This window comes from Belonocnema kinseyi, chromosome 4 (assembly GCF_010883055.1).
Source record: "Belonocnema kinseyi isolate 2016_QV_RU_SX_M_011 chromosome 4, B_treatae_v1, whole genome shotgun sequence".
Lineage (NCBI taxonomy): Eukaryota > Metazoa > Arthropoda > Insecta > Hymenoptera > Cynipidae > Belonocnema > Belonocnema kinseyi.
Window position 1 is genome coordinate 39,915,558 of NC_046660.1, and position 13,702 is coordinate 39,929,259.

Genomic DNA, 13,702 nt, shown 5'->3' on the forward strand with positions numbered 1-13,702 from the left:
GACCGGCAATCGTGCATCTTCGAGTTTTCAAATTCAGAAGAGGAGAAATGGGTTGCGCGCGCAACTCAGTCATTTACAGCGTCTCCTACTATATTCACACGCGCATAGTCATGTCATAGCATTGGACCGTATCTCGTTTCAGATCTGGGATCACTGCGCTGATCTAGACGGATGAATTTACTCCAGAAAATGCATCCGCCTAAAGCAGAGTGCCAGGAGCCTGAGAAATCTACCAGAAGAAATTTTTCCAGCTACTGATGCAATATAATTTTTATAGACTTGTTTATTCTTATGACATTAATTAATATGAATATTATCTGGCTTATTATTTGACAGGCTAATCTTGTCGCGAAAAAGACGAATTTTATTTTCGGGATATTATTTGGTTAGAAATGTGTGTATTGTCTTTTTGAGTCGGAAATATATTTTTTTGAAGTACCACTATTTAGTTGAAAATTGATGTAATTTGTTGAAACATTCGTCATTTTAGGTAAAAAAAATTAATCCTTTTGGTTACACGTTTAACTAGTTGTTTGAAAATTGATAAAATTTGTTCGAAACTTCGTCATTTTTTATAGAAAATAATTATTTTTGTTGAAAACTTTTGGTTAAAAATTGATGTAATTTGTTGTAAATTCATATTTTTTAGACAAATTAATTTTTTTGTTTGAAAATTCAATTATTTGCTGAGAATTGTATGTATTTTGTTAAAAATTCATCGTTTTGTTGAAAAAAAAATCCTCTTGGTTATAAATTTAACTATTTGGTTAAAATTTGATGTAATTTGATACACAATTCTCCTTTTTGGGTAGAAAATAATCCTATTTGTTAACAAATTTCTGTTAAAAATTGATGTAATTTGTTGCAAGTTCATATTTTGTATAGAAATTTAATCTTTTGGTTGAAAACTCAAATGTTTGGGAAGAAATGAATGTATTTTGTGAAAAATTCGTCTTTTTGGTAAAAAAATTTATCCTCTTGGTTACAAGTATAACTATTTCTTTGAAATTTAATGTAATTTGATACAAAATTCTTATTTTTTGGTAGAAAATAATCTTCTTCGTTAAAAAATGTTGGTAAAAAATTGATGTAATTTCTTGCAAATTCATATTTTGTATAGAAATTTAATATTTTGTTTGAAAATTCAATTATTTGCTGAGAAATGTATGTTCTTTTTTAAATATGTCTTTTTGGTAAAAAAAAGTAATCCTCTTGGTTACAAGTTTAATTATTTGGTTCCAAATTGTAATATGTTCAAAAAATCGTATTTTTTGTTAAATAATAATCTTCTTTGTTAAAAAATTTGTATGCTGTATACATGATATGTTATTGTTTAAAATATATAGTATTATAATAATTTTTATGGTAACTTTATAAAATTATGTATATGTATACATAGCTTTTTTTAAAGGTGACCCCGCAAATCGAAATAACCTCTTTTTTTAGGCACCCGATATTTATGTATTTTTATAATAATATAAATAATTACCAAAATCATTTTATCGTTCTCTAAATAAATAATTTTTGAATAAATTTGCATTTTTAAAAAGGAATATTCAGCTTTTTAATTTGCTTTTTATAGAACTCCTGCAGCATATCACATGCATCCAAGTATATGGTCTTATTATCAAACAAAAATAGATGCACGATACAATAGAAATAGATATAGCTACTTTTAGATTAGATTTCCTAACCAAGGTGATAGGAGCAGGCTCTAATATAGTTGGATGAGGCAGCCAAGTTATAGTATCAGCTATCCTCCTCAGTTGGATATCACAGCCAATTTTAACTCATCCAATAAAATGGCTGTCTCAGCCAACTTATGGGATAGCGCTACAGAATCCAACTAAATTGGATACCTCATCCAATTCTCAGGTCAAACCGTTCAATTATTTTTCTGAGGGTATACTCTATTAGTCTATACCCTTATGACATACAGACACGCATTTTTAGGTATTTGGGTGAAGATATTGTGAAAGAAGGAGTTGCCCGAATGATAGTGTCCAATATTGAAGCAGGCAAAGTGAACGCAAGTTGGTCCGCCTATAGTTTATTCTTTCGGGGAATAGAATATAATTTAGTCTCCTCCGCTGCCCTGCCATCTCTTCTTCTCTCATCTCATCTGCTCTCGTTTCCTCTTGTCCCTTATCTCCTCGGCTATTCTATAGTCTCTTCTAATCTCGTGTCATTTTTGCTCTTCTACACTCGTCTCGTCTCGTTTTGTCTCGCATCTCGTCTTGTCTCGTATCTTCTACTCTCATTTTGTATATTTTCTTTACGTCTAGTCTAGTCTCCTCTCCTATCGTCTCATATTTTTTTGTCTAGTCAAGCCTCTTTCCGGGACTAAGAAACTATAAAAAATGAAATAATTTTTTATTTACTTACCAAGAATAAGCATGATCATGGGCATAGTTGATAGGCAAGCTAGGCAGATAGTGACAACCATTGTTTTGCTGACGACTCTTAATGCTCTGAAGACGAAATCGCAAGTACCATTGGCCTCAATATTAGCATCTTTAAGTTGAAATACCAGAGAACCATAGGCTGCTACTCCCATATGAGCTGAACTCGAAGCTCCTTTTTTAGCCGAATTCGCGCTTGCAGTTCCACACAATCGGCGAGATTCGTCTCCTGAATTCTGAAATTCCCAGGTCATTTGAGCATTTATTCTACATACGGACAATATCAAAATTCATCAAACCAAAATTTGTTTAGGTCTAAATAGTTTACTTAAAATTTATGTGGATTTTTGCATTTTAGATTCAATTACAGAAAAAATATTAAATTTTAATTCAATTACAAAAAGCAAATGTGTAAAATTTTGTATCGTTTAAGTAAAATTGGTTAGAAAAACTTTACCAAAATTGCCCACAAACCCCGACAAACTTGTTTTTTTTTGTTCTTTTGCTTCGAAATTACTGATTTTATTTAAAAAATATTGAAATAAAACGTGTTTATTTCTATAGAATGCATCTTTAATTGTTATAAGTTTCTATTATTAAAATAACCCTCAACGAGAAACATCCAAAGTAGCGTGCTAAAAGTTGAACTAAATTTATGGATATTTTTCCAAATTAGTGGGAATTTTTAATGTTACTTACTGTTGGACATTATAAAAATTAGATGTGACTATTTTCGAGAATTAAAATCCTCCATTTGATAGTTTTTGCTTGATATCCAAAAATCCATGAACATTATTTTTAATAAAATCGAATTTAATTTTTTTTTCTTTAATGTCTAGTAAAATTTTTTTTACAAATCCTTTACAATCCTAAACAATTGTTCTTATGCATGTGTGTATGGATATGTGTGGACATCACTGTCTTTGATAAAAGAAGATAACTTGCGAAGGTTTGCAGATAAATTCATAAAACTATAAGAACTTATTTTTACCACGAATGTTCAAAACTAACCTAAGGATTTCGAAAAATATTAGCAACATTTTTTAAGTCCTTAATGAGACGAATCGATTGATCTATAATATTATTAAATTTATTGAATCAGAAGAAAGTTATGGTAATTTATATTATTTGATAAATTAATTTTACTAGTAAAAATGTTCGAGGTTAACCGATTTACCTATAATATCAATGCCTTTTACTAAAGGGTAAGGAAGTTTCAAGTTATGGTCATTTATAATATTTAAGAAATTGAGTTTAATAATTGAATTTTTTTTATTAACATATTTACAATTTTTACTAGAACAGAAATGATTTCTTGATTCGAGATAAGTCGATTTAACTATAATTATAATACATTTTATTAAAGAGCACTACAGTAAGTTATGGCTATTTATATCATTTAAAATTTTGTTTGTAAACAAAAAACTCTTTTCATTAGCATAATTCAAAGTTCATAAAATAGTAGAAAAGACTCCTTGATTTGAGACATTTTGATTGACCTATTTGTATTTTTTTGTATTTATCTTTAAACCATCAAATTTGTTTTGTTCTCAAACTAGAATAAGATATATTTAAACAAAATAGAATAGCACATCAGGTTTTTTTCCTCTGAAATTTATATTTTACGCTACGCCCTAATCGTTGGCATTGGATAATAATGGCAGCGTTATATACACTGAAATTTAAAAAAACAGAAAAGAAAAAGTCCCTCTCTGTGTCGATGAATTCACCAAAACACAATAAATCTAAAACTCCCTGCTTTTATATCATTTTTTGGGCTAATAAAAAATAATGGAAGCAATAAGAAACTAACCGTTTTACCCAAGTAATCCCCTTTTCCTCATCTTTCCTGACTTAAGAAAATGGAAACCAACAAATCATTGTCTCACCCTTGTTGCATTTTTTTACAATAATTATATACTACCATTTTCAATAAAAATATACAGTTTTCAAAATGCTGAAGTTTCTCTAAAATATTTTTACATCATAAGTTATAAGTGAATAAATATTACAGAAAATTATCTAGATAATTATATAAATTAAAGAAAACCTGTTTGATTTTTGGGAAATATAATTTTCATTAATTTACTTTTTTGTGTTCTGATTTTAATGCATGGAATAGTTTATAAACAAGTGGGTTTGATTTGAATCTTAAGCTAATTATTTCCCTTAATTCTTTAATACCGATGGGTTGATCATTCAAAAGATTTTATAAAATTTTTTAAGATTTCAGAAGAAATCTTTAGTTTTTGAAAAGTTTAAACAAATTTTCACGTTTTAGAAGTATTTCAAAATTTTGCAAGGCAACTTTAATTCTTTCAAGTAATTTGAAATTTCTTAATTTTCCAAGAGATAAGAAAAATTAAATCATGGGTGAAAACTTATTTTCAAGAATTCTAAAAAAAATATATGCTTTTTAATAAATATCAAAGATGTAAGGAGATTTAATTTTTTTAAAGATTTCTGGGAAAATATTCAATGGTTCATGCTTTATTGTGAAATAATAATTATAATTTTTGATGATTTTAAAATGTGTGTAAAAATAATATGGAAGATTTTAAGACAAATTTACTAATTTTTTAAGATGAAAAATTTTGTTAGGTAACTCGAATTTTGCAAGGTGTCAAGAGAATTAAAAAATGTTCTTATTAAGACTTATGGGACAGATTTTAATGATAGTTTTCTCATTGATTCTTAGAGAAAATTGAAAAATATAATAAAAGAAATTCTGAATTATTTTCTAACATTTTTAAATAGAGTGTAAAAGATTTTAAAGCAAAATTTTGTATTTTTTCCATATTACATAAGTTTAGAAAAAAGTCGAGTAATTTTAAGAGAAATTTAGAAATTTTTAGAAGATTAAAAAAAAATTAAATTTTTTAAAAATTTTTGAAGAATTTTGTAAGGTTTTAGTTTGTACGAAAATTACAAAAATTTTTTTAGGTTCCTAGGAAAAATAAAAATAATTTTTTACTTCAAAAAATTAAAGAACCTTACGAAGTCATAGAGATATTAGGAAAAGGAAATGTGGAAATTGATACAAAAGGCAAACCGTCAGTAGTACACCCCTTATCATTTTTAATATTTCAGATCGATCCCATTCATTGTTAACGTATAGACTCTCTTATCGTCGTTTGTATGCATCAAATTGATCTGCTTATGTTATAGCCATATTTATTTCACATGGAAATTTTCATAAGAGATGACAGTGATATTTATAAATCGGCACAACACCTTAGAAGCATACACACAAATAGAGATATAATATCCTAAGCTAAAACCATTTTCTACACTAACCATTGTTTTCTTTTTACAGGCTTCCGAGAAGCACAAGGATTAAAAAATCTAACTTTCACCTGGAATCTTCTTGATATTATTCCTAATAACCCCATCTGATGCGACAATCTCGTACATCGATTCTCTTTTTTCGAAACCTATAAACATTCATCTTGAGCCTATTATTGATATTCAAATTCTTTCTGAAAAATATCAGTTTTTGTCTTATCTAGACGTGTTCGATTTATAATATTCCAAACATCAGATAATGGAAAACTATATCAAACTCATCGCAGGATGTATGGAGAGATATGAAGTTTGTAATGCGAGTAGTCATATAATTAATATCAAATCAATTACTTATCTTCTTTAAGAAACTCCATCAAATTCTAATGAAACATATACTAATCATAGTTCCTCATTTAAAAAAGATCTATTTTCAGAAAAGTTCAGAACACATTTAAAATAATTCGAAGAAAATCGAAATGCTTTTTTTTATCCACCCAAAGATAATTTACTTCTTTTTCCTAACCTGATCTCTTCAAAAAAACAAAAATAAATAAATTCTAAAATCGTTTTAAGGGTCGAAGACATTAACAAAATATTCGAGTTTGAAGCCAAATGTAACTATTCTGCTTGTTAAAATCTAACAAAAGATCTAGAAAAGACTATTAACTCATATACCTATCTTTTATAACAACTTTTAGAAGCCCTCATACATACAGTTACAAATTAATGGACCCGCCTCTCTTTTCCCGCTCTTCCTTTTATTTTAATCTAAACTTCTCTACTTCTTTTTTTAAAACATTTTTCCGTTTTCGAAAATTAAACATTGTGTAGTTGAGAACTATATAATTTATATGGTAACTATTCCTATACTTAATCCACCTTGACTGTTTTAGGAATCTAGACTCAGTTTTATAAGCCTCCAGTAAGAGAATTCATCCTGGACCACACCACGTATTCGGTTTTATTTCTTGTAGCCCTTAATAGGCAATTTTGTATACCTACCTAAACAAACGCCTAATCGTGTTTTTTCTTATGTTTCTCTATACACTTAGAAGAATGGTACTTGCAAAATAATTACTATTGTCAATGAAAAATGATTTTTCTAATAGGAAGCTATATAATTTTTGTTCTTCTTTATAAGTAGTTACTTATACTATACTACATGTTAATCCAATTTTACAATGTTAATATTTAACGTTGTAAATATATATATGTATCTTTTTAATGATGGTGTACGCAAGATTGGATGATCCTTTTTAAATAATAAATCCGAAAGAGATTTCGAATGCTAAAACTAACATACTCAAAGAGAGTAATCAAAGGATATCTAAATACGAATGTATTTATATATACAGAGTTGTCAGATGTAGTGCAATTGTATTCAAAAGATACGTTTTGCGAAATTTTAATACATACATACCATAATGATAAATCCAGTTGAAAAAAAACTTTGTTTTTCTTTGTTCAAGTATGTTTTAGTACAGTTTCACGATTTGACATGTTCTTGTGCATTTGCAGATTACGTTTGTATGTCACCTTTAATTACGGAATTCTTTGTACGGTCTCTACATTCAAACGATAAACAATGATAAATGAGATCATTTTATATAGTCCAATATGTTCGAAAAAAGCAAACTAGATATTCATATTTGATCTTCGAAAATAAATATTTTTTTTAATTTAGTGCCAAAATTATGTAAATTTTGCAACTTAACGTAATGCTATTATCGATAAATAAGATTTTCATATTTTAAATACGAATTAAATATTATTGTTGTTACGCTACATATGTGAATAAATTTTACTTTAAAATCTACGATATGTTATATAAAAATAAAGAATAAATAATAAACTAAAATAAAAATAGTTCCTCTAACTACTGATCGAATAAAAATCATCTACCATAATACCGTGTAATTTAAAATAATTACCAATGCCATGTTATCCACAAATCAAAAGATTGATATTTCTCTTTTATAAATAACATGGCAATGGAAAGAAACCTTTCGATATCCTCAGCTGTACAAACCCTGAATGAAATAAGCATCGAATACAATTTTTCGATACCTATTTTCATTGTTAAGACATTAGGTCACCACGCCGAAATACCACCATTTATGGCAAAATGCATAATACATAAAAATAATGTAAAATTTGTATATGGAGGTGAGCCTACATCTACAAAAAGGATGCGAGACAAAATGCTGCCCGCTATGTGTTAGAAGCGTTAGCAGAAAAATATATATTTTGCGAAGAAAATTATACTGAAGTAGAGATCGAAATTAATGATAACGTAAATGGGAACATGATTGCCGATGCTCAAGTTTGTACAAGTAAAATAAAACTTCGCAAATAGACGAACGCATATGCAAAATATTATGAGAGGACACTTAGCTAAATGTAAACATTACTTTTGGAACATCCAGTTTAATTTACACCCTCTTACTCTCTACCACTACCCAGAGTCTAAGTGGCAATTCTGGGAACCTGAACCTTAAGAAATCTTCAATTATAATAAATCACTGGTAAGCAATGTTTATGGTCAGTTCTAAAAACCCATTTGTTTGAACTCCTTGGCCTACAATAAATCTGATCCTCTTATTTTAAGGTACTGGCTAAGGACTGAACTCGTCTTCCGTCAACTTCGTGCAGTGCAAAAATTCTATTTTGTAATTTTTTATAATAAATTACTTCCACATATTATTATTGGCTACTCTTTCCTCTTCCCCGTGCAAGATCTTTAATCTCAACTAAAATGAGGGACCTAATTAAAAGTGGAGGTATTTTACGGTCTTCATGACGTAATAATAGGATTAACAAATAAAAGAGAAAAACGAAAGAATATCCTCTTTCAACTTTTAGCTGAGCGCAATAAAAATGAGTGCTATCGCTCTGTGGTTTAAGACCCATATTTAATTTTCCGGACATAAACATTGAAAAAAAGTTAGTAATATTTTATTACCTGCGAAACGGAACTGCTGGCTCTTCTGGAATCAGCCCACGCATTTGTGCCATATCCAAGGTTTACTTGAGCTCCTCCACTTCCGCCGGATCTGATACTTCCGGAATTCACTTCCCGCTGACGATAGGGTGAAGTACTTCGATTCTTCGATGACCCTGAAGGAGATATTTGTACAGATAAATTAGAAAGGATTTGTCGGAGAAGTTTTCTTCCAAGCGGAAAGAGGTATAAAAAGATTAAGGGAGAAAGAAAATCCCTTTGATTGTGACAGAGCGATCGAGAAAAAAAACATCTCAATTCCTTCTCTCATGGATATTTTTTACTTTCTATTTCTCGATTCATTGCATTTTTCGTCATCAGCGGCTTGTGTCTTTATGACTTTTCTCGTACGTGTGAGAAACTTTAATCGATCTATTATTTTTCTAAGGCATCGAAATATGATACGAGTTTCCCCCTTTGTTCTATTTTCTCTAGTCCTCTCTTTTTCGTTTAGTTCTAGAAAACAATCATTTTGTCGTTCAATGGCATCTTTATTAAACTTTTGAAAGATGTCGGATGTAATTGACCAAAGTATTGAAATTGTTTAGAAAAATATTTGTATTGGTATTTGGTTTTATGAATACACTGCAGGTCCCATAGAAGTCAGTCCGAAATAGAATTCATAAAACGGCTGACCCACGCAGTGCGCGAGTACTCAGTCGAGTATATTGCGCAATGTTATGCATTCCAACTTAAAACTGTTCAAGCTTCTCTGAATGTTTACGAAACTAATGGAACTTAAAGTGTAATTACGTACATTTTTCTAAAGTCATATTTGGCAAACGTTTTGACCATGATTAGGGGCCTTCTTGAGTATGTAATATGTACTTAAGAACTCAGTCAACTACGCAGTCAGAAATTTTTAAAGCAATTTTCTGAGGCTCGTCACTAAAGCTTGATGTAAAAACAGTTTAAAAATGTTCCTGAACAAGAACACAAATTTCAGCAACGATAACTGCACAACGCTTTAGTCACTTAAACTTATATAAATTTAAATTCCATTAGATTCTTCCGAAAATTATAACAGATTTAAAAACATTTCAGAAGTGTAAACAAAATCCGGAAGTAAAAAAAAAAATTTACAGGATTTTACAAAATATTAGAAAACATCTGGGCTTTTTTACAAGATGTTTAGGAATTTTAGTAGTTTGAAATAAATAAAAAATATTTTATTTATTTTCGGAAATTATTCCAAGTTTGAAAATATTGTAAATCTACTCAAAACCTCTTAAATTTATTAATATTTTTGCTGAACCGAATTTTTCTTTAAGTTTTGAAAAATCAATCGAAAAAGAAAAAAATTGCATTATAAAATCTTCCATATTTTTCTTGGAATTTTAAGAAAATTTGTTAATTCACATTAGGCCTTCAAACTTTTTTTTTAAAGCTACATTTTTTTTTAAGATCTGTTAATAAATCTAGATTTTATTAATCATTTACACCTTTAATGTTGTTTTCAATTTCTTTGAATCTTTTAAATAATTCTCAAATTCACTGGATTTTATTTGGTATTCTTACCAAATTAGAACAATTTGGTTTAAAATCTTCTACTTATTTTTCAAAACTTAAGGAAACGCTTCAAAATGTTGAAAAATATTGTTCAATTTTTTCCTAAATTTTTTTTTTTTTTTTAAATGAGACTCCTTTCGAAATTTTTGAAAGTTTTAGTGCTCTGAAAAAATTGAAACTTTTCGTACAGGTTTTATCAAATTCTGCAAAATAAAAAAAAACTCAACTAGTCCTTTAAAATTAATTTTTCTCAAAAAAAAATCATTTTTATTTTTCCTAGGAACCTTAAGAATTTTTTATTTCACTTTCTTGAAACTTTACCATGTTCTTTATTTAACTTATAAGTTCTTATGAGTTATGAATCATTTCAAAAATTCTAAGTATCATTTAAATTTGCCCAAATTTGATCTAAAATTATGCGTTATGGCAAAATTTTACTAGGAAATCTTTTACACTCTTTTTTTTTTAATTTGAGGAAATAATTTGAAATGTTTTGTAATCTTTTTTAATGTTCTCTTACAATTCAATAAGAAAAAAATCAAGTTGAATTTTCTAATAAAATTACATTTTAATTTAAATAATACGATTTATAACAAAAAAACATTAAAGCTCAACCAAATATATAGTAGTGGAATTTTCAACTGAAGAGAATTAAGTTTATAATAAAAAAAAGTTGGATTTTCAAATAAAATGATAAAATTTCTATCAAAAGCGATGATATTTTCAACTAAAATGATAGTCAATATAGAAAAAAATTAATTTTCAAGAAAACAGTACATCTTTAACCAAAAAAATTAATTTTCTGACAAAAAAAATAAATTTTCAAAAAGATACATGAATCTACGACAAAATAGTGGAATTTAAAACAAAACAAAAATGCATTCTCAACAAAGAAAAGATGAGTTCTCTATAAAATATAGTTCAATTGCCTAAAAAATTGTAATATTTTTTTTTAGAATTTTTGTAGAATTAATAACTAATACAAAGAAAATTACTTTTCAACAAAAAGTGAAATAAATAAAATTTGAGTTACCAAAATCAATATTAAAAAATAAATAAAAGAACATTTAAAAAAATAGTTTAATATACAAATGAAGGTATGAATTTGCAACAAAAAATATTAATTTTTTAGGGGATGTGGTTGGCCGGCTTCTCATTTTTCTTTCCTCTTTTTTATTTTTGTCCAAAAATTTTATTTGTTTTTTGTTTTTTTTTCAGATTACAATAGGATTTTTTTATTTTTTTATTCGTTGTGGTCCAAATTTGGTCGTTGGATTCTTTTCTTATTTAACAGGATTTTGCATTAAAAATTATGAATATTTAATCTGTCGTTAAATGTTTAAAAACCTCTAAAAACTTAGAACTTTCTAGATCGAACAAGAACTTTTTTAGAAAATTTTGAATTTCAAGGTTTGAGAAAAATTTAAATCTTATATTAGGCTACACATCCCTATGGCTCAGGTTATTACTTTTTATATATAAAAAGTGTTTCTTTACATTCACGTAGTTTAAATATTCATCGTAGTTTTCAAATAATTACAAAACGTTAAATGCAAAAAATCTTGAGAGGCGGATCATCCTAATACATATGAAATAATTAATTCATGCATCGACTTATGTTTCTCGCCCCGCTGCAGAAGAACATGCAACTTCAGAAATAATAAAAAACAAAAACCACAAATGAGTAAAAATTCAAAAAATATTTTCTCTAAATTGCAGGTTGTAATTGTCGACCCAAAAGTAAACATCTGCTCTGTTTCAAATCGAGAATAAAATTGAAAGACATTTTCAGAGGTCCGGCAATTTCACGAGTTTCGAAAATCAACAGATACTTTAATTTTTAAAGAGCTATCAAACGGAATTAATTTCTATTTAAAAGAGGATATAATTTTTTTTAAAGGTTTTCAACGTCGGTTTTCAAACTGGCCGCTTACGATCATTATCAGTTATGTTTCACATTTCAAGCATCGGAAGTTGACGATAATGGCATTCATCTTTTTGAATTCTATGTTTAGTGAACACGCTCTGTTTATTAGGTTCTTTATTTATGTATTTCTGGTGAGTTTAGTTTACTTGGCCGATATATACTGCTTTGAAATTTTTGCCTTTGAGCCAAATGTCACAACCAATATTTGTTACGTGTCCCGAAAAAAATGCTTCGACTTGAGTTCGACTTGAATTGCCCCCAATCAAGACATGCTGGAGTCGAAAAGGTCGACTTGAGCATGTCTCAGTTTTGAGACGGAGTCAGATTTCAAGTTATGTCTTGGAGACAATTTATTATGTCTTGAAGACATAAATTTATCTCATGAATCGTATTTTTATGACTTCAACATGTGCGGTTTATAACTTCAAGCGTATATCTGCCATAAAAAAAGTTTATTTATAGCAGTCATAAAAGTTAATCTTTGTTGTTAATTTGCACTTAATAAATTGTGTCTATCAAGGCAAGTATTTCGTAAATAATTCCATTCGATCTAAATAGAATATAAAAAATTTTATTAGAGCAAGGAGTAAAAGAATCAAGAGTACATCTCTCTTTCGAGGCTCTCCTTACACTCAATCTCCGTCTCTGGTCCTCAGACCTCACACACTACATCAGAGTGGGAATAATATAAACAAGATATTCATATTTCGAAGAAATATATAGTCGAGATGACCGAACATAAAACAGCAGAAACTTAAACCATAATATTTGTTAATGCTTAAACAATCTTGTATATTTTTAAACAATATACATATTAAATCAACTTATTTACGGATTATTATTTGTATTATACTTGTTTGACCACGATACCGAAAAAGTTGTTTGTTAATACGTATTTCTAACAGCTTAGGAGATCCTTCTAGAAAGTTACAATTTTTATTTTTTTAAAGTAATTTTTTAAGGGTTATACTCGTTCAGACCCACCAATTCTGAATTTTTAAGTTAAAAATAACTAATTAAATAATTACGAATTTTTCATAAATCAATTGTAATCTCATTTATGAGCCAAAAAAGGTTTGATAATCTCAGCCAAGCAAGGCTCGTCTTAAGTCAAGTAAACATCGTCTTAGCCAAGACAAGGCTTGACTTAAGAAAAGTAAACGCTGTTTTACCTGTCGTGGCCATAAAAGTAAGACGAAGGCCTATGTCTCGACTCAGTTTTGAAACGCAGCCAAACATCGATGTCTTGGAGACGAACTCAAGACATAACCAAGTCGAACTCAAGTCGAAGCATTTTTACGCGAGATCGGACCTATCTAAACCAATTTTCGTCGAATAGCAACAGATAGGGGAGCAAAGTGGAAAGGTCACCATTAATTAGTCACTCCAGTTAGGTCAAAAAAAATTATTCAAATACTTGACGAATAGACTGCCGCATATGCCTGCGTAGCTGAATTACCAAATTTCGTTATGTAATTACTACAGGTCAACCCACCGGGAAAAACCATTTGGTAGTAAATCCTCTGAGAGGATTCTTTTATATTTATAATTATACTAAATTCCATAGAAAATTTTCAG

General features: G+C 28.6%; 1 protein-coding gene across 1 annotated transcript in view; it reads right to left on the reverse strand.

Annotated features, from left to right (window-relative positions):
* Nucleotides 1–13,702, reverse strand: part of LOC117171639 — a 135,065-nt gene that overhangs the window by 37,028 nt on the left and 84,335 nt on the right. Inside the window, exons 4-5 of the mRNA XM_033359128.1 lie at nucleotides 8,650–8,804; nucleotides 2,386–2,638 (exon numbers count right to left, since the gene is read on the reverse strand). Of these exons, the coding sequence (XP_033215019.1) occupies nucleotides 2,386–2,638; nucleotides 8,650–8,804 (408 nt within the window). The remainder of the gene's footprint in view (nucleotides 1–2,385; nucleotides 2,639–8,649; nucleotides 8,805–13,702) is intronic.